At 42.8% G+C, this 26,203-nt stretch overlaps 1 protein-coding gene across 1 annotated transcript; it reads left to right on the forward strand.

Moving 5' to 3' along the window:
* The first annotated feature begins 839 nt into the window (after positions 1 to 839).
* Positions 840 to 24,221, forward strand: FAM83F (family with sequence similarity 83 member F). The gene is made up of 5 exons (XM_066184663.1): positions 840 to 1,295; positions 5,017 to 5,184; positions 11,478 to 11,599; positions 12,167 to 12,879; positions 20,635 to 24,221. The coding sequence occupies exons 1-5, from the start codon at positions 840 to 842 to the stop codon at positions 20,697 to 20,699; spliced, it is 1,524 nt and encodes a 507-aa protein (XP_066040760.1). The 3' UTR covers positions 20,700 to 24,221.
* The last annotated feature ends 1,982 nt before the right edge of the window (positions 24,222 to 26,203 follow it).

A 26,203-nucleotide genomic window follows, 5' to 3' on the forward strand; every position in this document is an offset into this window, starting at 1 on the left:
GGTGGCTGCCAAGTCTGAAAAAGGGGGACAAAAAGACTTAAATAGACTTTTGCATTTGCACCCCAAAATACACAAAGGGCCCAGGCCTAGTTCTCCTCCAAGCACTGCAGTCAGGACACTGGTGCCAGCCATGCCAGGGTTCTTTCTGAGTTCTTTCACCCAGTAGGGAAGCTGATCCATACATAGAGTTGAGAGATTGGATTTTATTTCATGTCTGCACAGAGATGGGTGCGAAGTGGTAAATCCTCAAAACTAGGAAGCGTATTTATACATACATACACAATATACACATATGCAAGCATATTTATACAATCCCATTCAGGCAACATTTGCATAATGAATCTACATCACTGAGCTGAGTAGCTCGGCTAAGCTACTACTGCCTTCTCTTTCCCCACCTCGGTTTAAAGGCACAGGGTATTTACAATTCATGTGTTCAGAGGGTGAGGGTCTTCCCATTTCAATGCACCAAGTTCTCTCCTAGGATACAATTTCACAAATTAGTTAAAGATGTCTAACCCACATCTCTCGAAGCTGGTTTAGGCCGCCACATAACCAGTCTCTTCCCTTTATCTCGCATCACATCCTGCATCTCTTAGGTCAGGTTATTCTCCTTTTCACAGAAACTGTTCTCCCTGCAACTCGTGCCCCCGTTCCCGGGGGCCACGCAGGGTCTGGGAGAGGGGCAGGGCGGCGGGGACAGCCGTAGCCCCGGGGCGAGGGGGAGCGGCCGCCGCACCCGTCGGGGCGGGCTTGGGTAGGCCAGGTGAGGCGGTCCCTACCCTGCCTCTCCCTCCTGCCCTCGCTCCCGGCCGGCGCTGCGCTGGGGTGTCGGCGGCATGGCGGAGTCCCAGGTGCTCCTGCTGGACGAGCTGCACGTCAACGAGAAGGTGACAGAGGCCCAGGCCCGCTTCTACTATAGCGAGGAGCAGCGCCGAGCCCTGGAGGCGCTGGTGACCCGCGGCGAGGCCGCGTACCGGGATGCGCTGAGGAAGGAGCAGCTCCGCGATTTCCTCTCCGGCCGGGAGCTGCAGGACCTGCGGGGCGGCTGGCGCGGCTACGACGACCCCCGGGAGTCCGGGAAGGTGGCGCGGGGGCCCGGCGGCGAGACCCTCTCGCTGGCCTACTGGCCCGAGTGCTCGGACACCGAGGTGCCCCCGCTGGACTTGGGCTGGACTGACAAGACTTTCTACCGTGGCATCAGCCGGGTGTCCCTCTTCACGCACCCGCGCAAGGAGGAGAGCGCGCCGCACCTGAAGGAGGTGGTGCGGGAGATGATCCAGCAGGCGCAGAAGGTACGGCCCGGCCCTCGACGGGTCGAGGGTCTGGCTCGGGGCATGGGGTGGAAGGCGGGCGAGAGCCGCCGCGGCCGGGCTGCCCTAGCTGCGAAGCAGGAGCGCGCAGGCCAATGGTCGTCGTCCACCAGGCAGGGCTTTCTCTGCGCCTTGTTGTCAGTCGTGTTACGCTGCCAAAGCTGATGCCTATGATGGGGTTAAACCTCTGCATACCCCCTCCACCTCCCCTCAGTCGGGGTTCTGTACCCGTGGTTCGCGTTGTCCTGTCCCGGCCTCATTCCCGGGTTCGGAAGAAGACAGGTCATGGTGCTGTTACAGCCATCCCCTAGCTGGTGTGTGCAGGTATCCCTAGTTGAAGACAGAGCAGCGTGTTCGTTTATGGGATGGTATTTTTTGGGTTTATTTTTTGTGGTCTCAACACGGTCCAGCCCGAACTGCAAGTAGCCAAAGTGCAGACAATATGCGGCTGCTCCTCCCGTTTATCTTTCCCTGGAAATGCCTGGTGGTGGTGACAGGACACCTCTGCTAAGGAACAAACCAGACATGATGCTACAAGAGCTTGCTCTGAACAGGTGGGGGCAATGACGAGGTTTGTCATCACCCACCCCGGTTGTGGGTGAAGTTCCCGGGGAAGACCAACCAGGAAAAGATTCCCGTCAGAGCTGACACACCCCTTGGGTAAAGGGGAAAACAGTGTAAGAAACTTCATTCCTGCGCTTAGTTTTGCAGGTCTCTGGTTTTTCTGCTTTATAATTCAGCAGTCATTTCCTTCTCCACCTGTTCCCCTCCCACTATATGCATAACTTTTGCAGACTTGTTCAAACCAAATCTGCCGGGAAACAAAGAAAAGTTTCCAGGGAGGCATTAATCTGGTGAGTGATCTTCTCAGCTCCCTGCTCTCAGAAATTGTGCACACCCTCTAATTCTGTTCAGTGACTGGTGTGATCAGTCACTTAGAAGCTGTAAAATCCTTACACTCCGATGTAGTGCAACTTCACCTCCTCTTTGCACTCCTTTAAAGGCTTCTGTAGACTGTTCAAGAACTGGGAAAGTTTGTTTCTTTCAATAGGTGTGCCTGGCACCTAGAAGTAATTAATTCCTTTGTAGGTTTTTTTTTTTCACTGACTGGACAAACTGTGCCCCTCCCAGCCCAAAGCTGGTTTCATGTTTAACAGCCATTTGAGTGTTTAATGGTCCTTTTCATAGATAACTATGACTACTGTGTTCAGTTGAGCTGGCCCTGGCAAAAAAAAAAAAAAAAGAAAAAGAAAAAAAAAAAAAAAAAAAAGAAAAAGAAAAAAAAGAAAAGTCTCCATGTAGCAGCTTTTTAATCAGCAAAAGAGAGTGGGGGTTTGTTGGGTTAGTTTTTTCGGGGAGGGGGGGGGGGGCGGGGGGGGGGTGTCTAAACAGATGTTGGTTATATGTGGCACATGTCTGTGGGTGGCTTATCATCAGTATTTTCCAAATGTATGTTAATTAAGCTACCTTGCTGCAATGAGATTAGCAAGCATTAACTTGCCAATCTTAAAATTCCTATGAAGAGCTAGGCACACCTATGGGCCCTACAGATAAGTTTATTATCCGCAGGATAGGAAGAGAAATGGAGAAAACTTCTCGCAGGGGTAGACTCTCATGCTCGGACTTGCTATGCTTGAGAATGCTCCTAGGTGTTCTTGACAGATCACCAGCTGTGACAGAGGTTTGAGATGGCGAACACAACAACAGGCATTGCCCGTTGGGAGTTTTGACTGCTGTTCTCAATGGTCCCCAGTTTTGGAAAGAAGCCTGAACTGACCCAGGGCCCCACAGCCTGGAGGGAACCATCCCTTCACATTGAAAAGCCGGTACTGACAATTAATGGTTTGTCCAGGAAGGGCTGTAATTTCTGCAGTCATTACACTCATTGCAAATGGAGGGGATGAAGAGAAAATAAGTTTGTGCTTCTGCTATCCATTCCTTATGTGGAGGTTCTTACTTCAAATGAATATTATTTGGTGTCCTTTCTCCTAAATAGCTCATCTGTACCACTGTGTGTGGAGGCAGAAGGAGCATAACAGGCCTGAGTTAATGCATGAACTGTTCATGCCTTTAATTATGATTTGCCTGTATATGGAGTTCAGAAACAGAATGGCACAAGTTCATTGTATTTTAATTTTCAGAAGTTCTGATAACATTCCCTGCATCCTCCTGGGAGGGGAGAACCAAGGCAGGACCTGAAATCCTGCTTAGTAGAAGTTACTGTGGGACCTAGTATGGTGTAGCTCCAGCACAGTTCACCCGTATTAGGAACTCCCATGTTAATGTTTAGCATAAATACAATGTCAGCTCTTTTTTCTTTCTCTAATAAAGGGAAGCTGGTGTAAGCACTCTTGACAGAAGGAGCCTGACAGAGCAGATGTGTTGGTTGTTGTTGGCCATGCAAGCAGAGACTCACCAGAGATTCAGCAGATGAAGTGGGGAATGTTTACTGTGGCATCACTTTCCCTAAAGCAGTTTGTTTAAGGGTATTTTTCACAGGAAAGAGGTCTCTGGGGAGAATTATTTCCCCTTCCTTAGCGAGCTCCTGCAAGAGAGCTGCACCTCTTCTAAGCATCAAGTGAAAAAAATCCTACTGTGTGATTCAGTGTTTAGCTCCATTCACACCTGTATATGCCATCACCAGCCCAGATGGGCTTATTATGGTGATGCCCAGCACCTGGGAAATTAAAATGTAGGCAACTCTGTTCCCAGCATACTGTCAGCATGGCAACTCTGACCTGGCATGCTGATGTTATGCAGAGGGACTAGAAAAATAGTAGTTTCCTCCACTGATAACCTTTAAAATGTTGGGAAGAATAACCCAGGCAGAAAAATTAATTGGTATTTCTAACGGTGTAAAAGATACATGTTTTGTCTTTTTCTCCCTTTCTGTAAGATCAGCTTTAAAGTTACCCATAACCTTCTTGGGTTTGTTGTTATCCTATACATTTTCAGGCTTGTCTCTCACGTCAGTGAAACCTTTTCTTTTTATGTGAAATTTATGCCTGGAAATAAGGATTAGTTTTATAGCAGAAAAACAGTACATGGGAAGAGAGGCAATGATCTTTTTGCCTCTGAATCTTGAATACACTCCAGTCCCTTCCTGAGAAATATGCGGTGTTTATGTTTGAGCTCTAGAAATCATTCCTTGGGAAGCCAGCCCTGAGAGCAGACCTTTCACAGGGATATGGGCAAGGAAAAGGAAAATAGAATTCTTGTTGTCTAGACTATGCATCATGGCTGAGGATGCAGGCCCTGATTCCTCTGCATATTCATTCTTCCATTAGACACCTTAAGGTTAAATGTTAAAGTTGTGTTTTCAGTCTTTTTTTTCAATCTGTTTTCAGTGTTCTTCATTTAAGTGAATTCTTACAGAGACAATGGAAGTTTCTCAATACAGAGGAAAAACTAGGTGTTTGGCTTTGGCATTCCTCAGGCTGCTAAAATAAGTCATTTTCATCCAAAAGAAGGAGAACGCTCATAGACATTTACTAAGTTCCTTCCAAAGTGCAGCAGCTAACACAGAAAATTACAATTATTGGTAGTGCTTGGGCATGTACATCCCTGTACTTTTGTCTCCCTATAGGCTTCTCTTCCATTATCTGGTATCAGTGCTCTCCTTTGTTTTGCACCAGTGGGATGGGCCTTCCTTTCAGTTCCTAATATTTATTCAGTTGTCTGTCTACCATCTTCTTGTTTCCAGATTATTGCAGTGGTCATGGATGTATTTACGGACCGGGACATCTTCCGCGATATTGTAGATGCAGCATATAAGCGCTGGATCCCAGTGTATATAATCCTAGATGAGGAGGGTGTGAAGCTCTTCCTGGAAATGTGCAGATGCCTTGACGTCAGTGACTTGCAGATCCGGGTAAGATATTCAATACTGAATGATTATCTCCTGCAGGTCAATGGCCTTTTGCAGTTGTAATGAATCTTGGAACTTGCTTGGACTGGCAAACACATCTCTTCCTCCCTACGAGTCATGCCACAGCACTTAGAGAGGGTTGATGGAACACAGAGGGATAACAGAGTGGCTTGATAATACAGAAGGAAAGAAAAAGGAAAGATTTGGATTTTTTTGCCTTTCACCCAAGAGAGGGATCTGTGTAGTTTCTTGGCTCTTATGACCTAAATATTTCAGTCTGGGGAGAAAATTATCTAAGAAAATTCCTATAAGTTTTCTATGTGAGGATTCAAACTAGAGTCCCAAGTAGCTCTTTGAGTTGTCTGCCTGGATCCCTCTTACAGGACACATATACTCTGCGAAATCAAGACTTTCCTATCCAGCAGTGATCATCCAGGAGTGAATGAATTTGTAGTCCTCCTCTGAAGGAGAATTTAAGGGACTGAGGGCCACAGCTGCTGTGCAGCCCCATACCAGAGTGCCTTCACACAGTTCATGCTGCACAGCAGAGTAGTCAGTCTAGCTTGGTTGGCAGAAGCAGCCTCAGAGGAATCTCACTCTGTTACATACAGATTGAAATCCTTTGTGTGTTTCTTGTTAGTATTGTATTCCTTCCTTTTTCCCCCCATCTTTTTAGTCACTGTTGTTACTACAGACTTGTTCTGAATACTGAAAAAAGTTGCTAGGTTGGAAACAACCAGATGGATGCCAGACTCACCCCTCTTTGTGATCCAGCTGTTCTGAGCAGTGGTGGGGGAAAAAGTGCTTTTTGCCTGGAAGGAAGGGTGGATTTTCCATGAACACTAAATTAATAGTTAAAAAACCCCAAAGCACAACCAAAACTCAAAAAGCTCTGAAGATTGTAGAGTCTCATATTAATCATTTTAGGGGAACCATCTTAAATCTGGATGAAAATTACCTGCATATATCTGAGCAGTGCTCCTATGAACTACCACTCTGCTCTGTGTTTCATCAAAAAAGACATCCAGCTGAGAAGTTTTCTCATCTTTCTCCAAAATAGTGGTAGAAGTTCCTTCCCTCTGGTATCTTTGAAAGCAAGACACAGACCTCATTATAACAGATATGTTTCAAGTGCCAGTGGTACTGTGTGTCCTAGGCTTGTGTCTCTTTAGTACATAGCTGTGAAATCACAGCAGTAGTTGCATTTGCTCTGCTACTGGTTTCCCAGTACTTTTCTCATCATGTACAGGAATGATATCTTCAGTACTACAATATTTTAACTCCAGGACAGAGTGAATGAAAAGATGTCCTGGCATTTTAGAAAGAGTTGTATTGCTATTGGAGAGGTGAGTTCCTTTCAGTCAGTCTTTTCTGTCTCTAAACAGTAAGCAGTCCCCTTCTGCTCTTCCTCTTATCCTTCTCCACAGGTATCAGACTTGACACTCCTAAACCAGTGATCACAGTGATGTGCTACAGCAGTGCCTAGGTCCTGCAGCAGTCTAGTTGTATGGCTCTCTCCAAGGAGGTGCAGTTTGAACTGATGCAATCAAAAGAATGAGAAAACTTTGTGTACCTTCAGGGATTTCCTTCTTTCATGGCAGCCCTTGCTATGTTTTTCTTTGGTCTTCTTCAGCTGAAAATAGTACAAGCAGAGTTGAAGGAAGTCCACTGAGAAGAAATTTTTAACATCTTTTGACCTAGTTGTTCACTATTCTGCAGAGCTTCAGCCCACAGATTGCTATCCTTCAAATTTTTCCCCTTTTCCCAGGTATCTTATACTGGATCTTAAATTCCCCTGAAGGTTGTTATCTTTTCCAGTATGGCTTCGGTTTTTGTTAGTCTTACTAAGGTCAATGTAGTTCATTCCTGTACGTGGTTCTATGGAATGACCAGGCAGGTTCTTCATGGAATGGGGAAATGAGTAATCTTCCTCTCAAGGAAGATGTTCTCTTTGTATCCCACCTACAGCTGCCTTGGATGTGCCTATGCTGCTTGGGTCAGTGTAGCAGAAATCATCATGTAGGGATTTTGATGGCAACAGGTTTTGGATACCCAAGGAAGCTCCAACAAGGTTAATGTTTCCCCTTGAGGACTCCCCCTGGCCCTTCCTCTTTGATGTAACGTGCCAAGGGTTGAAGATCCAGATTTAAAGCAAGAAAGCAAGCTGGGCCTGCAGTCTTGTTTTGGCAGAATTATTTTGTCCGGCTTTGTTTGATCACAGAGGATATTGAAATTGCTGAGTAAACTCTATCATTCACCATTTCTTATCTACTGGTCCTTCTCCTGACATCTGCTTTGATGTCTGAGTTTCTTCTACAGATTTTTAGCAACAGGTAAAATGTTATCTCCTTTTTAAATTACCATTTTGCTTTATTCTAGAAGGTTTTCACCAGTTTTCACCAGACATAATTTGCCAGCAAAGGAATTGCATACTCTTCTTTTATGCCCTTCTGCCCACCTTTCCTTTGGAATGCTTGTGCAAGGTACAGAAGATGGCTTTTTTTTTTCTCAGGAAGTTGCAGCCACATGAGATATAACTCTAAGGTTGAGGCAAATTCTGATCCTGGGGGAAGAGAGATGATGCACTACCATGAACTGCAGGGTGACAATGTTTTTTCTGTCTTCTATCACCACCAGATACTCATTTTATTCTGTGTTTGCTGCCCTTTTTGTCCCATTGCACTGTTCATCCAATGCAAAGCGAATATTTCAACAGTCCTAATACAGGGACATTTACTGTTAACACTGGGTTTTGCCCTTTGTGTATGTACAGCGATGGACATTTCCACAAAATTCCTGGCTATTTTATTATTTTTGTAGAGATGACAAGGTATCATGATCTGCTGACAGTCTCATGTGAGGGAAACTGCTGTAGTAAGACAGTACCTCACCCTACAAATAGTAAAAGTTCTTAACCAACTCCAAGCATGAAATGAGAAAACCTCAATTTTTGTCTGAAGGCCAGAGTTCATGAGAGATGTATTTAAATTCAATCATCAGAACGTTCATGGGTTGTTCATAAGAGCATGTCTTGTGTATGTGAGTCATAGGGCTTCCTGAGCTTACAGGCCGTGGTTTGTCAGACTTCTGTTATGTTTGAAACAAGAGTGTTCTTTGGAGATCACAGTGAATCAGAGTTCTCATGGACACAAAATTCATAGCCCCTCAGAAATTCCTCTTTTTTCAGGACCTGAGGGTGAATGTTCTCACCAGTTTTTAGATAAGTGTTTTTGGTCCTCATATTTCTGTTAACCCCAACCAGAGTAACAGACACTCCTGCCCAAAGACAGAGAATTCTCTTAGAGTTCCAAGCAAGCCCTGTGAATGACTTATCTGCAGGAAGTTCATCTTCACATTAATTTTTACATTAATTTTCTCAACACATAAGAAGTTTCTCCTTTCACTCAGAAAGTCTAAAAAGCTTCTGCCTAAGAATCTTTTGGAATTTCATTTCAGTATTTTACGTTTTTCGTCATTGATTCCTACCTGAGATGAGGGAGGAGTGGAATGTGATGTGAAGCAGTGCTGTTGGTTTTTTTATGGTCTACTAGAGTATTCTTCTAGACTACTTGTGACCTTCTGAGAATGGGAGCTTGCAAGGCTCTCTTTTTGTAAAGACAAAAATAGGTAATAGTAATGATCTTGGCAGGCCATATGCCAGCTAGCTGCATTCCATCCTGTTTTACCTGAATACTTGCAAGTTACACTATTTTGTCAATAACCATGCCTTTTCCAAAACTGTCCAGGGCAAACAGAGGATTTCCCAGTTCTAAGAGGGAAGATACACATAGGATTCTCTGGTAGAAGCAGACCTTTAGGGTCTGTCCTGTGTATCCTCCCTACTCAGCCCCAGTTTGTAAGCACTACAGCCTAGGTCTGTCAAGTCAGTCACAGCATTACTGATTTTGTAAATTGGGTCTAATTTAGCCTTCTGTGGATTCAGAGTGAGGTTTAAGTGCCACAATAAAGCAAGGAAGACCAATTCCTTACTGTTTGTATTAGGATGCTCTGTCAGACTTGACTGTTACCAGTCAAGTTGCAGCCAGGGAGATGTTAGTCACTGCTTGTGATGAGGCGTGGTGCAAGTCTGTGGAAAGGAAATACGGAAATTTAATGCAGACTGCATCTCCCATAAGCCAAGATATGACAAAACAAACCTTAAGCAGGCTTCTGCAACAATACAGATCTGGAGGTGTCACTTCTATCTGGCGAGCTAACTGGTCCTCTACTCAAAATATTTGTTACTACTGCAACTCTGGTCCTCTCTGAAAATGCCCGCAATCTCACCTAATTTATATTTGTCTTTCCTCTTTTGTTATTGCGCCGTCTTTAGTACATGAACCCAGGCTTGTTCTTCCTCTCTACAGTTTGACTTAGCAGTCTACAAATGCTCCAAGATTCTTCAAGGCAGAAAATATTATACAAGTAACCTGTTAAGTGACTCGATGTTTATATGACTTTGTGCTTGTGTTTTGCATTTCAAGATGTAGTAATGCACTCCTGTACCTACTTTATTCAAAGAGGTTTATGTGCTCAGCAGTTCAGTTCTATTCCCTCTGCACCTTTCTAAGTGTTACATACAGCTCAGTTACTGCAGAAATTCAAGTGTGCTTTCTTTTCAACAAAAGAAAGTGACAGAACATATAAACACAATAAGATCCACACTTGTTATATGGTGGGAAACTTTCTGCTCACACAGGCTGATACTTCTTGATTCACAGGAGTACATCTCACATCAGAGCTGTTGACTGACCTCTTGTCTTGTGCAGTCAGCATACCATGATTTAGAAAATCCCACATCTAACATTAATCAGCAAGGGAAAAAAAGTTACTTCAGGTGATCAGCCAGCCAAATTCAAATGTTATTTTAACTACTGGAAAGGGCACCCTTTCCCCTGTGCTCTACCCAACCTGCCTTCAGCATCCCACACATATGAGTCACTGCTGGGCCTTAGGCAAGCCATTTCATCTTTTTCTGTCTTAGGCTCCTCATCTTTAAAATAATTTAAAATAATACTTTCAGCAGTGTTGGGAGCATTAATTAGCTAATGCCCACATAGGACTCCAGACAGATCAAGCAATAGCTGAATGCAAAACAGTACTATCATCACTTACTGTTACACAGGATTTGTATTTCCACTGTTGTATTCTAGTGGGGGAAATAGGAGTAGATTCAAAAAGTTGGAGTTACATTCAGAAAAATTGCTTTTGAAAGAAATCTGCATTATTATAATCACTCATTCCTGCATGCTGATTTCTATAGCCTATCAATATTTAAGATGCCAGTGAGGTTTATAGTAATAGGACGTAGCTCTCTGTGGGATCTGAGGCTCTGCTTGTATTAGCCAAATCCTCCTGATTCTTCTGCTCTGCAGCAGGGGAAGAATGAAACAAAGGTGAATTGACTTTCCCAGTACATCACAGGGAATTGTATCAGAACTGCAATTACGCCTGAGACTATCTGACTCCACGTCCTGAATTTATGACTACAGTTCACAGTATTTTTTAGCTTTTCATTCTTAAGGAATCCTTACATAAAAAGATGGTGGTATGAAGAAAATTGTCTAGATTTGTGTGTCAGAGTGACAAGATAATTTGCTCCAAACTTATACTGACATTCAATGTTTTTAGGTTTGGGGGGAGAGGAGGGGGAATGTTTCGGGTTAGACACTTTGACAGTTCAGCCTTGTGCAGCCAGGACCCACGAGCAGAGTAACACTCAGTCCAATGTGCAAATATATTCCTTCAGTATGAACAGGTACACATCTATTGTTGAAAATCATGTAACTTTAACTTTGTGTTTTTTCTGTGTCTGGTAGTGCTTTGTTTTATTACTTGCAGGTTTGCTGACCAAAGGGTGTGAGATGTGAGGTTTGGGGAGAGGTATTCTTTTTCTAACTACTTCCATTCATTTTATGAAAGATACTCCTTCCTTGTCTTGAGAAATTCTTCTTCACTGATCTATTCAGGACATTAGTAGAGACACTTATCTGACAGCATCATGTTGCCAGTGGCTCAAGTGAACAGCTGAAGACAGCAGGCAGGGTTTTGATGATGCTGACCCCTTGGACAGCTATAAACTGATGGAGAGGAGTGACCTGTGTAGACAGGGGATGACAATAGGACTTCCAGCACTGTGCTTTCTTTTTGCAGCCCTTCTGGTGGCTGATACAAAATGAGCTGTAGTCCCAGAAGTAGTGAGATAATGTAAGTGTCATCTTAAGACTTGGAGCTGGCAATTACCTAATTTGCTATCGTATTTATTGTGACATTTTGTCTTTTCACCTCCCTGTTAGAATATCCGCATACGCTCTGTGACAGGGGTTGGGTTCTATATGCCATCAGGGAAGATCAGAGGCACACTGGCATCCCGATTCCTGATGGTGGATGGTGAAAAGGTGGCCACTGGATCATACAGGTGGGTTACACTTGCTTAAGGCATTAAGGCATTTATTTAAAGAATGGTCAAGACTTGAGAATCTTCTTCACATGTCATCCCCCTTCCATCCCAGCTTCTGTAATCTGTGGGGCATCTGTAGAGACTGGAGTGGGACAACAGAGAAGATGACATAGAGCCGTTCTCAGAGAATGGAACATACCCATGCTGGCAGACCATTTCAGAGGGCTAGAGACAGTTCCACACTGATCAGGAAGGGGTCTGCAAGGACTTCCCACCAGTCCCTGTACTCAGTTCTCTTCCGTGAGGTTTTCAGTCTGGAGACTCTTCCTGTTGATGCAGTGCTGCTTTTTTAAAAGGGTAAACTGTCCTTCAGAGTTTCAGGGCCTTTTCTCCCAAATCTGGTCTACTTGTCTAAAGAAGAACAGTAATGTTGTGTCATGTTTCTATTGGGGCCCATCTGGGCAAGGATATAAGGGCAAATGGCACAATGCTACATATTTCCCTGTAGTGTCTTAGGTTTTGTTAGGTGGGCTGGGACAATTATGCACCCCAAAATTCAATGTCGGTTCTGTTTTCTCCTCTTAGCTTCACATGGACTTCATCCCACATTGACAGAAACATCCTGCTAGTCTTGACAGGACAGCATGTGGAGATGTTTGACATTGAGTTTCGTGAGCTCTATGCCATCTCAGAGGAAGTTAATTTATACAAGGAACTGGGTATTGCTAACCCATTCCTCCTTGGAATTGGGAAGTCAGGCTTTCATTCCTCCACTGTGTCTCGGAAGTTCATTAACCCAAAGTATGGTTTAGTAGCAGGGGCAACACGTGGTGAAATGATGCTCTGGGCTTCATGGCACAGGCAAGACAATCAGGGAAACATTGAAAAGGAGGAAACAAGTGAGTCAAAGAAACGGTTAAATCAGTTCCTGGATGACTTAGTCACATTGGAGCAAGTGTTCCCAGAAATAGATCCACCTCTGGAGAACTTGAACAAGCTGAATCGGAGCCCCCAGAAACTGTTGTCCCGGCTGCACATGGACCTGAAAAATAAATGCAAATCCAGAGAGTCTATTCGTGACATAAAGAAAGAAGATGCACAGATCAATGCAAAGCAAGGAAAACGATTTGCCAGTGGGCTTTTCAGTCGCAAGGCCAAGCGGTCTCCAGGCTCAAGCATTGAGGCAAATTCTTTTGCAAGTGAAGGACATTCAGGAGAAGACCTTGGGAACATGAAACTGGAATATGAGAGGCTCAGCATTGGCCATGCTAGTGTTCGGAGCACTGGAGGCAACTCAGGTAAAACCTTTTACCAGCATACTCTGCTTTCTGTGTCCCTTATTCTGAGCTTGGCTGATTGATGCAAGCACACCCACTATAAGCACTTGTGAGTAGACCATCTTATTTCCCCTGAATCAAAATGAGTGAGATCAAAAGGTAGAAGTTGTATTAAAAGATACAGGCAATTTAAGGTGAAAGCAATTTAATGGCAGTCTTACTGTGAAGTTGGTACTTCTCATGTGGATGTTTCTCATACTTTTGGGCAACAAAGGGAGAGAAAGGCAAACATTGCCTTGTGTAAAACAGTGCTCAGTTCATGAACTGCATTTCCCTAATAAACAGCAGCACTATGTTCTCTATTGTAGTGGCCAGCAGGCCACAGATTTGCAGTGTAATCCCTTCTTTCCTCATTAGAGTTTAGGCAGGTGTATTTACTGTGACAAATTCCTGGTGGAGAAGAGAGGAAAATATGTTTATGTTGAGGTGAGGGGACAAGGAGTGGAGGAAAGGGTGCAGGTCTTTTTAATTTCCTCTTTTACTACCTTCTGAAACGGGGGAGAAGGTCATGAAAATAGAAGCTACAAAGAAGTAGATCACTAGATCTCAACTTTTCTTTCCTTGCTAATGCATGATTGATGTTTTCAGTAAGTCCTTCCAAAGCTTCAATGAGTTGAAGACACAAATGATAAAGATTTCTAACAGGTTATGGGTTCATAGCTAACTCCAAAATATTTTACATGTTTTATGAGATTGAAGTAAATCTTTGGACTATTCAGCCTGATTGTCTTCCTTTCAGTGAGCTGTGTTGGGTTCAATACATCCTGCACCATGAGGAAAATAAACTAATTGCAAGGAGAAAATTTCTTTGCCACTTGTTTGGCCAGAGACCATTTTGTGCTCTGATGAATGCAAAATGCAGATGTAGAGAGACTGAATTCTTTTGCAGCTACCATGATGTCAAATGGAAAGACATTTTCTTGAGACCAAGAAGAAAAGCAGGATATTGGGACAGTCAACAACAATGATTGATTAGGTTCCTAGAAATATTTCTGGCTAAATGAAGGACAGACTCAAAAACACCAAATGAACACAAGACAGAGGAACTGTAAGAAGGCATGGCTAATTATTTAAGACTGTAGGAGATCCATTTTAGAATCTGCATTTGGAATTTGGGGAGGCAGAAGTGAACCTTGGTCTAAAGAGGTCCTCTCTCCAAGTAAGTCTTGAGCACAGACGTTATGTGCTGGTGGGCCCTATTCCTTAAAGCCAGGAAAAGCAAAATCAGTGAGGACCTGTGGGGAGACGTACGGGCATTTCCACTTGTAGGAATGGACCTGAGTGCTTGCACTACCCTCTAGTGACAGAAGGAAAGGATTGTGTCATCTCTGATTCATCGGCACTTTGCAATATCAGATTCCCACTGTCGCCCATTTTAAAGCAGCCAACCTGGCATTCCCACAACGTCCTGATGAAATCAGGTGCAGCTTAAGGCACGAGAGATTGATGAGAGGTTGGACAGTGGGGTGCTGCACCCTGCTGGGGCATTGCACCATCTGGGCAGCAGGGATGTCCCTGTTCCTCCTAACACAGTGGATCTGTGCCAGAGAGTCTGATGCTTGATCTAGACCATTTCCACAAAGACATTACCATGCTGTTATGTTCAGGTTTTATTTATTGCCACTGTTAATTCCACCAGACTGCCAACTCTTTCAATAAGGGGGAAGGAAGAATTGAGAACAGGTCCAGGGAAGGTGCTGAGGTCCAGCACACCAGTCTTCCCCTTGTGCTTTTTCTGACCTAATAAATCTTTCCAGTGAATCCTTCCTAGTATTTTTGGTTTATGCAAATTGAGAATGCCTGTTCATGGTGACAGTGGGAGACTCCACAGCTTTTGAAGTATGGTGTAAGTGGCCATCTGGTGTCATCAAAGGGTGGAGGAAGATCATGGATTGTGTGTTACTTTTGAATTAAATCACTGTTCTTGGAAGAAAACTTCTCTAGTCTAATAGTCCCAAAGTGGCATGTGAACAGAGATGGTAGAGGGCATTAGACAGATGGAGACTCATGAGGAAAAGAAAAGGATTTAATAAAAAATTCTGAAACACAGCCATGGAATAGAGTTCCAGTCTCAGTATAAAGATAGGAGGCACTTTGTTCTTGGGTAACTTTAGGGCTTACTTAGTTTTAAAAGTTTAGGTTGTCTTTGAGCAAAGCTAGTAAAAACTGATGCTGTGATACTCTGAGTGACAGAAGGAAGGTAAGTGGAAATGAAGGAGAAGGTACTTGGTATGCTGGCAGGTTAGGATGCAGTTATTCAGAGCTTCACAGTTTGAAATAGCTGCCCTTACCTTTTTTAAAGATTAAACAGCACACTTAAGCCCCATGGGCCTGTCTGCACCCACATCCTCCAAAGTCACTACTAATTCTCTAGCACCACAGAGATACATCCCACCTTGCAAATGCATGGAGAGACCAGATCCACAACCAAGTAACTCACAGAGTAGTTGAAAGACATTATTCAAGCAGGCTAAAAGTCAGATTCTGTCTTGTGGGAGCAAATGGTGATGAAGAGAATCTGAACTGGGAAAGGAAATGATGAAAGTGTGTTCTGAGATGGAGTCTGAAAATCTGATGCAGTATTTACAGGCTAGAAAAGGATACCTGTGAGTCAGAATTGGGAGTCTGAAAACAGAAGGGCTACAGATAGTAAGTAATGTCCCAAACTAAGTATCTGAATTAACATCCTCAGGTGTTGTCCTAGGACACGGCATGGAAGATGTACATTGTTGTCTTATGGTGACTTTATGATGCTTGTATCCCCAGTCATCTGTTCTGTTTGTGCTGTATATTGAGTTCTGTGCCTTTAAGACTAGTTCTGAGAGTGAAGCAGGGTAGGATGAAGAAACTATAAACTAAACATATTTGGCACAAGCTTCAGTACCTGTATAAATTTCTTATAAAGCATAATTATTGAGCTTAGGAGAGTAGCTATCCTAATTCGTGCACCTCTAGTGTAAAAGCTACGTGTTAGGGACAACATTGGAATTATTTCTGGATAAGAAAACAAGCTTACAGACTAGAAAGGTATTGAAACCTCAAAAATGCCTAGGGAACAGAAACACAGAAAGGATTTCATTCCAAGAGACATTAGGAATTCAAGCAGCATCATGGCTACTGACTACTTTATTCTCACCACAAAGTACAACCAAAATGCAATCAGTATAAGTTTTTTTTTACTCTTTTCAGCCCCACAGTTGGGCGTCAATAAAAAAAAAAGTATTGTCTTGGTTTAGGGCAAATTTGGGAGAAAACCTTTGAATAGGGTCTTTCTGGGAAGCAAATTTAAACGGCTTCTCCCCTTAGTTTCTTGTGCTTCTCTTCTGTCTTGTTTTCTAATTTCTGCATACATGTTTCTAGAGCTGCAATTCTTGTGTGTGTTGGACTACACACGGCATCTGCATATGCTCAGAGTTCCTTTGCCATATCAAGCATGGTTTCCTCCGTGTCATTCCGTTTCATTATTGTTAAAGCAGAAGAGTATTCTTGTGGTCTAAGTTGCACAAGTTTTTGCTACATCACGGGTGTACATGGTACTGAGTCTGGGTTCTTAGTGTTTAGGTTGTCTGAGAAGGCAATTTCTGCCACTGCCATTTCTCTCAAGCATTGAATTTCTTGTTCTATGGTCTTCCACTGGGTTTGCTGCATATAGAAATCGTCTGCACACAGATATCTTTGTGCCACACTTTTTAGGACTCGTTTCTAGAGACTGCAGGGGTGAGCCTCTTTTATTATTTTTTGGTCAATAACTGGATCGTGTGGCAGGGATCCCAAATCCCTCACTTCAGTGCCATCCAGCATTGCAGCCTCGCCTGCAGCATCTTGAAGACGGACTAACCAACTAATTATAGATTTATCAGGTCATTGAGTGTGATCTTTTTTTAGGCTATGAAGGTCTTTCAGGGAAAAGTACTTGATAGTGGCTCCTGATTTTGTGCTAGTTGGTTTGGCTTCTGATTTTGTGCTAGTTGGTTGGGCTTCGGATTTTGTGTCAGTTTGTTCGGCTTTTGATTGGGTGTCAGTTGGTTGGGCTTCTGATCAGGTGTTGGGAGGCATTGAGGGTTCTCCACCTGGATCATCGTCTACTGCTCGATGGGTTTTGTGTGGGCACTTCTTTACAGGCGTGGCTGCTAGTGTTTTAGGCTTACTGTCTGGTTTAGCTGCTGATTTATCTTCGTGCTCCCTTGCCTCCATTTACTATCCTACAGTATCTAGCAGCGTGCGATAAGCATATGCCGGGGCTTAGCTTATTGCAATGATTCTTTTTTCCTTGGAATTATCCTGGCACTCCTCTTTCAAGTATTTCTTCACTTCAGCTGGGTTCTGAGTTTGTTCACGTGGAAAGTTTTAGGCTATAGGGTCAGGAAATTCTTTCAGGGTTGGGCCTATATCTTCCAATTCTCTACACTATTCAGGATTTTCTACACCTGGGCTTACATCTGGGTCTACTTCTGGGTCTGGGGTCTCATCCGCTCTTTTGGAGATTTCAGTCTTCGTTCTAGAGAAGCTACAAACCATATAGAGGAAGCTCACTAGCTGAAATACCAGGAAGATGGTATTTTTAACATTCAGGGGACACTGAACATTCTTCAAAAGTGATGTAACCGATTGAAAAGAGAAGAAGGAAAGCAAAGGCTGAAAGGCTTCATCCTCTATTCTTCTTTAAACAAACTGGGTGTAATTATTAATAAATTTCTAAAACATGCTGCTGGAACTAGGATGAAGGGTAGGACAGCAAATAGAGGCAAGGGAGCAGGAAGATAAATCAGTAGCTAAACCAGACAGTAAGCCTAAGTCAGCAGCTAAACCAGACAGTAAGCCTAAAACACTAGCAGTCACCCCTGTAAAGAAGTGCACACACAAAACCCATCGAGCAGTAGACGATGATCCTGGTGAAGGACCCTCAATGCCTCCCAACACCTGATCAGAAGCCCAACCAACTGACACCAAATCAGAAGCCCAACCAACTAGCACAAAATCAGGAGCCACTATCAAGTACTTTTCCCTGAAAGACCTTCATAGCCTAAAAAAAGATTTCACTCAACGACCTGATGAATCTATAATTAGTTGGTTAGTCCGTCTTCAAGATGCTGCAGGCGAGGCTGCAATGCTGGATGGCACTGAAGTGAGGGATTTGGGATCCCTGCCACACGATCCAGTTATTGACCAAAAAATAATAAAAGAGGCTCACCCCTGCAGTCTCTAGAAACGAGTCCTAAAAAGTGTGGCACAAAGATATCTGTGTGCAGACGATTTCTATATGCAGCAAACCCAGTGGAAGACCATAGAACAAGAAATTCAATGCTTGAGAGAAATGGCAGTGGCAGAAATTGCCTTCTCAGACAACCTAAACACTAAGAACCCAGACTCAGTACCATGTACACCCGTGATGTAGCAAAAACTTGTGCAACTTAGACCACAAGAATACTCTTCTGCCTTAACAATAATGAAACGGAATGACACGGAGGAAACCATGCTTGATATGGCAAAGGAACTCTGAGCATATGCAGATGCCGTGCGTAGTCCAACACACACAAGAATTGCAGCTCTAGAAACATGTATGCAGAAATTAGAAAACAAGACAGAAGAGAAGCACAAGAAACTAAGGGGAGAAGCCGTTTAAATTTGCTTCCCAGAAAGACCCTATTCAAAGGTTTTCTCCCAAATTTGCCCTAAACCAAGACTATTGTCTTACAAGGCTTTCTCAAACATCAAACATCATCAAATTACCAGAACCCTTGAATTTCACTGTTGCCCGGTGAGGAACACAAGGACAGCTCTGAACCTGACCAGAATCTTGTTAATTTTAAGCTGTTGCTGGGCAGAGTGTGATCAGGAAAGACAGTGATTTCTGTGTGCATTTTCTGGGAAACACTGCAAAAGTCTGAAAGCTGTGTGCCTTCAGAAGGTGCAGCCTTTTTGGTTAGTGTTCGCCCTTGGAAGAAGCAAAATCGGCTTGTTCAGAGGGGTCTCCTCTCCTAAGTTGCTTCATGCATTGACTTAATTCCTTGTGAGCGGTGGTGGCAGAATACATAAATTTAGTAGAAGGATTTTGTGTTTCAGTTTTGTGTGCTTGCAGCAAGAAATGGGATTTATGCTGGGCACTGAAATAGCATTGAAATAACTGCTTAGTTATCACCAGCATTTTTCAGCCAAAGTGAGATCATGGAAGGGTGGTAACTGGAATTTTCAGCCTCTTTTCTAAAGAGAAAGAGGGAAACATTGTTGGGTACATACAAAGAGAGGGTGTTTGCTCTAACTGTCGTGGGATATTTAGGATAAGGTCAGAAGATGAGTAGGAAGTGACAAGAATAAAAGGGCTGGAAGCTGAAGTTAAGCAGAGAAGCACAGGCATCTTTCACAGTAAACATATAAGGGTCTTGAATGTGATACAGACAGGGAAGGAAAGAGAAGTGGGGAGGACATAGGAGTAATGATAATACTGACATGCACGATGTGTCAGAGGGGGACAGGTAGAATGAAATGCCACAGGGAGATGTGGGGAGGAGGCAGTAGCACACAGAGGAGCCACAGAAGTGAGGCCAGGTTGCAGTGCAACCTCCCAGGAGAACATCAAGAAGATGCAGTGTGGAAGAAAGTAGAGAGAAGGAGGGGGAGAAAAGAGAGCTTTTCTCTTCCCCATCACCTACAGGTAAGGGCAGCATTGATCAAATACCCACAAGCAAGAGAGTGACATTAAAAATTACTCACTTGAAGCTCAGTTCAGAGGTAGTGCTTGGGTTGAATGCTCCCTAAACTTAGCAAGGCTGAGACTTCTTAGTAGCATGTCACCATGACCTGTGGCAGTTTTCCCTCTTTGTTTTCACTCTGAACTGACATCTGGCTCCAAGTGCTTGGGAGATGCACATGTACCTTCCTTCTGTACAAATACATGTGTGGGGTCTGCCCATGTTCAGGGTGATTCCAAGCCACATGGCAGCCCCTCTCAGTCCCTGCTGCCCTGGGCTAGAGTCATGCAAACTTTGCTGAGCTCAGGGCACAGAAGAGCTCCCTTGCTTGCAAAAGCCTCTGAACACAGTTTTGTACAGTGCTTGAAACAGATATGCTGGGGCATCCAGATCAACATCTGGTTGTAATGATGGAGACCAGACAGAAGTGCAAGCATTGAAAGGTACAGATACTGGGAGGAGAAGAAATTCATAGAGTAAGCAGTGAAAAAAACTAGGATTATAAAAAATGGAGGCAGCATACTCTGCCACTTTAATGAGAGACCTTGAGGCCTTGGGATTTGTCTTGCAAAGGCATCTCTAGGCACTGGCACTACAGATGTTTGAAACAAAATATGAAAAGACCCTCTATTGAGAATGTGTGTGGGTATCAAATGGATGAGATGACCTTGGCTTTTTGGGTTGTTTTTTCAGTACCTCACTCTTTGGAAAATTTCCCACCCAAGGCATGACCAGACTATTTTTCAGTGCCAACTGGAACCTAATGATTCCACTGAAGCTGAACTGGATATGAGCCAAAGCCTGAAAATACTTCTCCAGTGGTTTTCTCTACAATATATTTTGCATTTGCTCTTATTTTAATGCTTCTTCATTTCACTGCAGTAGAAAAAAAGCCATGAGAGAGTGCAGAATAATGTAGGTCTAACACAAAGTGTATAGTAAAAAGTGAGAGTGAAGCATGAGTCCAAACTTTATCCAGGTCTTATTTACTTAACATTAATACTGCTTTAACTTCTTTTCATTCCAGGTAACCTGAATCCAAACTCCACTATGAATGATAAAAACAAACAATCTACCTGTGTGTTATCTTGATTGGGAAGGATTGTCTGGAGAACTAAAGACTGAATCACAAGCTGGAACAGTAACTTCTTGATTGATTTTGCACCTACAGGCGTATCCTCATGCAGTGATCTGTAAAGCCACTGTGGGATGGGTCCTGGATGCATCTGGCACCCCCAGCTAAAGCACATTTACTGGGTGATGACTAGACTTTGGATAGCTGGTCCCTTAAATGAGGGTTAGTGATGAATGTATTAGTCCATATGTCTATGTGCACACATATTTTCTATATAAAAACAACTGTGATGACTGGTCTCAGAGCTTGCTCTGTACCCAGAGAAATGCAGGAAATTTTCTGACTTACTTGTGCTGCTACTTCGGTCTGTCTAGCTACAGACTTGCAATCACTGTGTTGCATTGTTTACTCTACTGCACTGCAAAAATATATTGATCTGACTGGCTGTAAGGCTGAATCCAATTGAAGTGGCAAATTCTGGGTGAAATAAGGATGTTTACAGACAGCGGAGCAATCCTTTATCGATAAAGAATCTTCCTGTAGATTCCTGTTGTCACTTGCCCACACGGAAATGAGTGGTCTGGGAGAAGAGTTTAGCTAACAGTGGCCAACAGAGTAGTATCAGAACTGTTTCATGTCATAAATGTAGCAGTCAAACAAAGTAGCAAGAACGTGGTAAAGAGTAAAAATGGAATATAGGGCAATGTTTAACGTACACTTGAGACTGGAGAAATGCCTGATGAGAGGCCTGGGCAGGATCTGGGAGCAATAACACAGACTTCAGTAGCTGTTATGAAATCCTCGTTGTTGCTAATTCAACAATACTTTTACCATTCATGGAAACTGAATGATTAAGGAGCACATCTTTGAGGGTTGAAAGAGGAAGCAGAGGAGGCATGCAAGCTTTTTAAATGTCCTTTTTTTTCCTCCTTAAGTTAACCTTTCCAAAATCTGAATCATGCTAAAATTGAGAGCTTTGATCCCTAGAAGCATTGTCTGCAATCAGACCAAAGGCCACCTGATCTGCCATTCTGCCTCTGAGAATAACCTGTAACAGGTGATCACAGAAGCATAAAATACCAGGCTTGTATATACAGAGGTATTTCTCTGACACCATTCCAGCAGTCTATGGACTTTCTCATCTTTCTGGCAGTTCCTTCTGGACCTGGCCTTAATGAATGCACTTAGTTCCTTCTAAAAATGCTTTTTTTACTTTTGGCCTTGAAAATATTCTGTGGTAACAAACCCTAAATTAATTGCATGGTACAAAAAAGAACTGTTGTCAGGCTGTTTTAATGGTTTCTTTGATGATTTCCTCATAGCTACTATGGGATCTGACTCGCACTTCTGTCCTCTTATTTACTATCCGTTTTCCAGTTCTACTCACTAACAGAGTGGATAAACAGATTGTTTTTGTCTCTACAGTGGGCAGATTGACATTTCACTCTGCTTACTTGCCATTTAAATTACATACCCTGCTGTCATAAGTAAATCTTCTTGTGATACCTAAAAAAATTAGATCATATTTATTAGAAGACACCTGAAAATTAACATGCATACTTGCCAAAAAAAATTTAAATATCAGAAAAACACAGGTTTAGTTTTCTTGTTTTTTGTTTAGATGAAACATCTGGGTTTTTAGCTGCACAACAAATTCACAGCGAAGGCTATTGATGCCCTCCCAACGCAGAAGCAGATGATCCAAAGACTCTTTCAAGTGCTGGGTTGCAGTGGAGGTTGTTACACTCAAACAGGTGTCTGTAGCTGATGATAAAATTATTGATTCACTGATGGATTAATTGCCTTTCCTTGAAGTATATTTAACTTAAATGGCAAGTAGGTCCATTTTACTCTATTTAGCCTGCAGAATGTCTTGAGATGCTAAAATACCAAAGGTATTGTGCCCTCTGTTAAGCATACTTATCCTCACTCCATGGGTTAAATGCTTGCTACTCTATATTATATTCTATATAGCCTTCTGGGAATGAGCTGGGGTTTTACAGCTGGGTCTGTCAGTTCATATTATGAGCAGTGTTTCATAAAATTGTTCCTGGTAATGGGGAAAAAAAAAGGTGTTGGAAATGACACCACCACTTGGATGTAGAAGTGACTTGGTAGCTGAGTTACCATGTGTGTGGCACATTGGGAGACTTTTTTTTCTCTCTTTGTGTTTATTTCATTTTGTTAGCAAAGATCAGATATAAATTTATTAGGCTGATGTTGTTCCACATTTTGTTCTGATAAGAACAGTGTCATTTGGTGCTTCCTTGTCCTCCCAGCCTTTTGAAATACGATTTTTTAAAATTGTGCAATAGGTTAATTAACTAATTACCACTATGTTGATATTTATGGTCAGGTTTTCCAGGAAGTCCTTTATCTCCTTATTGCTTCATCTTGGGTGAATACAAGTACTCCAAGAGGCTGGTGTCACTTGCCCTTCCTTTCCTTCTGCTTTTACACATAAATGTGCTTTACTTTCTTTTTCCTATGGTGGATGTCAGAGCTCTTTTCTTTAACCTGTCAACTAAGAGGATATCCTTTGCAGAGAAAGTCTTTCATCTGCTTGTCTTCTTTGTTGCCATACCAGTTCCTGAAAGGTAATGTTCACTTGCTTTCAAATTCTTTTCATGCAAGTCAGTCTCATGCCTTGTCTCCAGGGGCTAGTAGAATTCCTTAGGCTTATCACGAACTGCTTAATTACTTAATTTGAGAGAACAAACTCCCTTTTTTGCATGATAAGAACCTGCTCCTTAAACTCAGCGTGACTCTCAGGATGCACTCAGCCTTGTTGGTCCAGAGTGGAGGTTTCAGGCTCTGGTGGAACTAGTTCTTCCCTGAAGATAAAATCTGCTTAACTTGGGTTATTTACCTGCTCCTATGGCAACAGAAGTGAGTCTGGGTGAGGTGACCACATTTATTTTGACTAGTTTTTGCTAATTATGGTTCTTGATGAGTGCTAGAAACCTGAGGCTGTGACCTGTAAAATGAACCTCTCTTGCTCTCCAGATAAAATGTGGTTGATAAGTGCTGGAGGTCACGGGGCAAAGAGCAGTGCTTAGGAATTGTGTTGGAACTCTGCCAGCAGAGGCTGAAGGTACAGCAGTCATCAAATGAGCTGTCATTTGGTGCTTGCCCAAGATTGCCCCTCTTGTAATCAAGTCTCCAACCTCCTAAGGGGGTGGGAAAGATGGGAATTGTTGTTCTGTTGCTACTCAAAAGAGCCAGATTAGCTCTCTTTGGCATCTGTATCCTGACCCTGTACAATCCCAAGAGGACACCTGTTCTCTGGATCTCTCTCCCTCTTTCACTTGTCTGTGTGGAGTACCATGGGGCCTACAGCTGTGGTCCTGGTTTTGGACGAAGTAACAGAGCTGGGGCTCATGGATCTCTATCTGGCCTGCAATGGTGAGTGGTTCAGAAAGAGCCACTTGGCTGAACATGTGCCTTCTGTGTTTCTTTTGGTATGCATTTGTATATTTAATGTATATGTGTCCAGTTAATTATGTGGGAGACCTTTTCTAAGTCAAACAAATAAACTCTTTTCTGTGTTACATTTAGATACTGTGTTCATGGTGTCACTTGTAATTTCTCTGCTACAGTTCCTGAGTTGGGGGCATTTTTCTTGTTTATTCATTAAGAACTTGTACTGTCTGGATTAGAGACATCTGGTTTCTGGGTAACTGGTGAACTTCTTTGGTCAATATTTGGTGGTATTTGTGAAAAGAAATGTGGGCGGCAGCTAAATTTGCCCCAAGTACAGTGGTTTGTGGCTCTGAGTACCTTAAGGGAGACTAATTAATTCCTGCTTCCTTTCTTGCTGCTGGAGTAGGCTGCAGCAGATGTCTACTTTAGTTGTTTGGGGTTTTTTGTTGTCTTTTTTTTTTTTTTTAAACTTTTTTATTACTTTGCAGCTGAAATGTATCTTACTGCAGCTATAAATGCATCTGACAAAGTGCCACCTCGGTTTTCCTTTCCATCTTATATAATTTGTAACCATCAGCAATGACATTTAAGCCATGAAATTGAGTCCCTGTGCTACATTTCAATTTTACCTGGTACAAGGTAATGCTTGACATTTAAGTAACTCACAAGCTGTTGTTTCCAATGCTCCTTTTGTTTGCATGTACAAAAGTCTGTTTTAAAGTTCTTGATGTTTCAGAATAAATCTAGCCTCTATTTTACTTTTGGGCATTAGGGTACATAAAAAAGTATTTGCAGTAAACAAAATCTGCATCTTTCAGTGTTTTAAATCAATGCAGCAATTGCATTTGTACTGCTTAAGAGGAGTCTGTCTTATCCAAGCTTGTTTCACGGGGTATCTCAGGGCTCTGTGGATTCTGAGCTGCTTTCTTTATAGCAATAGCACCACCATGACTTTCTGCCTTTTCTTTTTGCTTTAGGGAGGTTCTCAGAGAAAGATAGATAAGATTGTCCTTCCCCTCATTTCCCTGCTACTTTAATGTTACACTCTTGTTTCTTGACACTTTTGTCTGTGCTCTTACAAAATCAGGGAGAAGTCCAAGATTGAATGGCCTTTTTGTGTCTCGGGAACTTATGTCCCCTGTCCTTAGCCTGCTGAAGAAATGCCAATTTGGAAATCCTTGTTAATAAGCAAGGCTTAGGAAAAGCAGAGTCAGTGACCGTAAGGAACCATCTTGGAAGAGAAACCTATGGATGTAGATGAAGTGGTAAAGCCTTTATGCCTGTAGCAAGGCTGGCACAGGTTTACCTAACTCATTGCACAACACGTATTTCTCATCTTTCTCACAAGTCTGGGCGTGTGTGCCTGGGGAGTTCTGTTACAAAAAAACCACAGCATGACATACAGCACTCAGCATCCAAATGTGGACAAATTTGCAATGCTTTTCAGCAAGATAAGGAAGTAAGAGAGTAGGTGGAAGTGTCTGCACAAGAACTTAGGGGCACAGTAGCTGGTGTTTCCTAAACTCATCACATAATGTGTTAATGTCTTGAGTTTTGTAGCTGTTTCTAATTCTATTCCTTTCTCCCTTTCCAGCCTATCTGTCTGCAGTATCAACTTCTGCCTTTCATCTGACTTGTCAGGTTTTATTTTCTTTTTCCAAAACATTAAAAATGTCATTGGTAGGAGAACTGTAGGCATATAACAGCCCTCCTGCCTGCCTTGGGTAGAAAGCAGCAACTTGTAGATGACAGAGAGTGCTGAAAGCAATGATTTTATAAACACTGGGCAATTTTTTTTATAGAGGCTGAAATTTTACTGGATATGTGAAATTGCACATAACCAGGAAAACACAACCAAAAGAATTTGTGCAGAAAGCATAGAGGCAAAATACAACATTTGCATAATGAGGGTTATGGCTGTTACAGAGAGCTTGAAACCTAGAACATAAAAAATGAGAGCTGATTTCAATGCATTTACATCGAGTAGCACAGGGAAGGATTAGGGAGGTGAGGTTAAGGATGTTTCCATTTGTGCATATTGACCCTGTTCAGGGGGGCCTTTGTCTTTTTACTTTATTTAAAGCAAAACAGCTTCTGA

The sequence above is a fragment of the Chamaea fasciata genome, unplaced genomic scaffold, assembly GCF_029207755.1.
Source record: "Chamaea fasciata isolate MVZ Bird 193981 ecotype frontalis unplaced genomic scaffold, bChaFas1.0.hap1 SCAF_5, whole genome shotgun sequence".
NCBI lineage: Eukaryota > Metazoa > Chordata > Aves > Passeriformes > Sylviidae > Chamaea > Chamaea fasciata.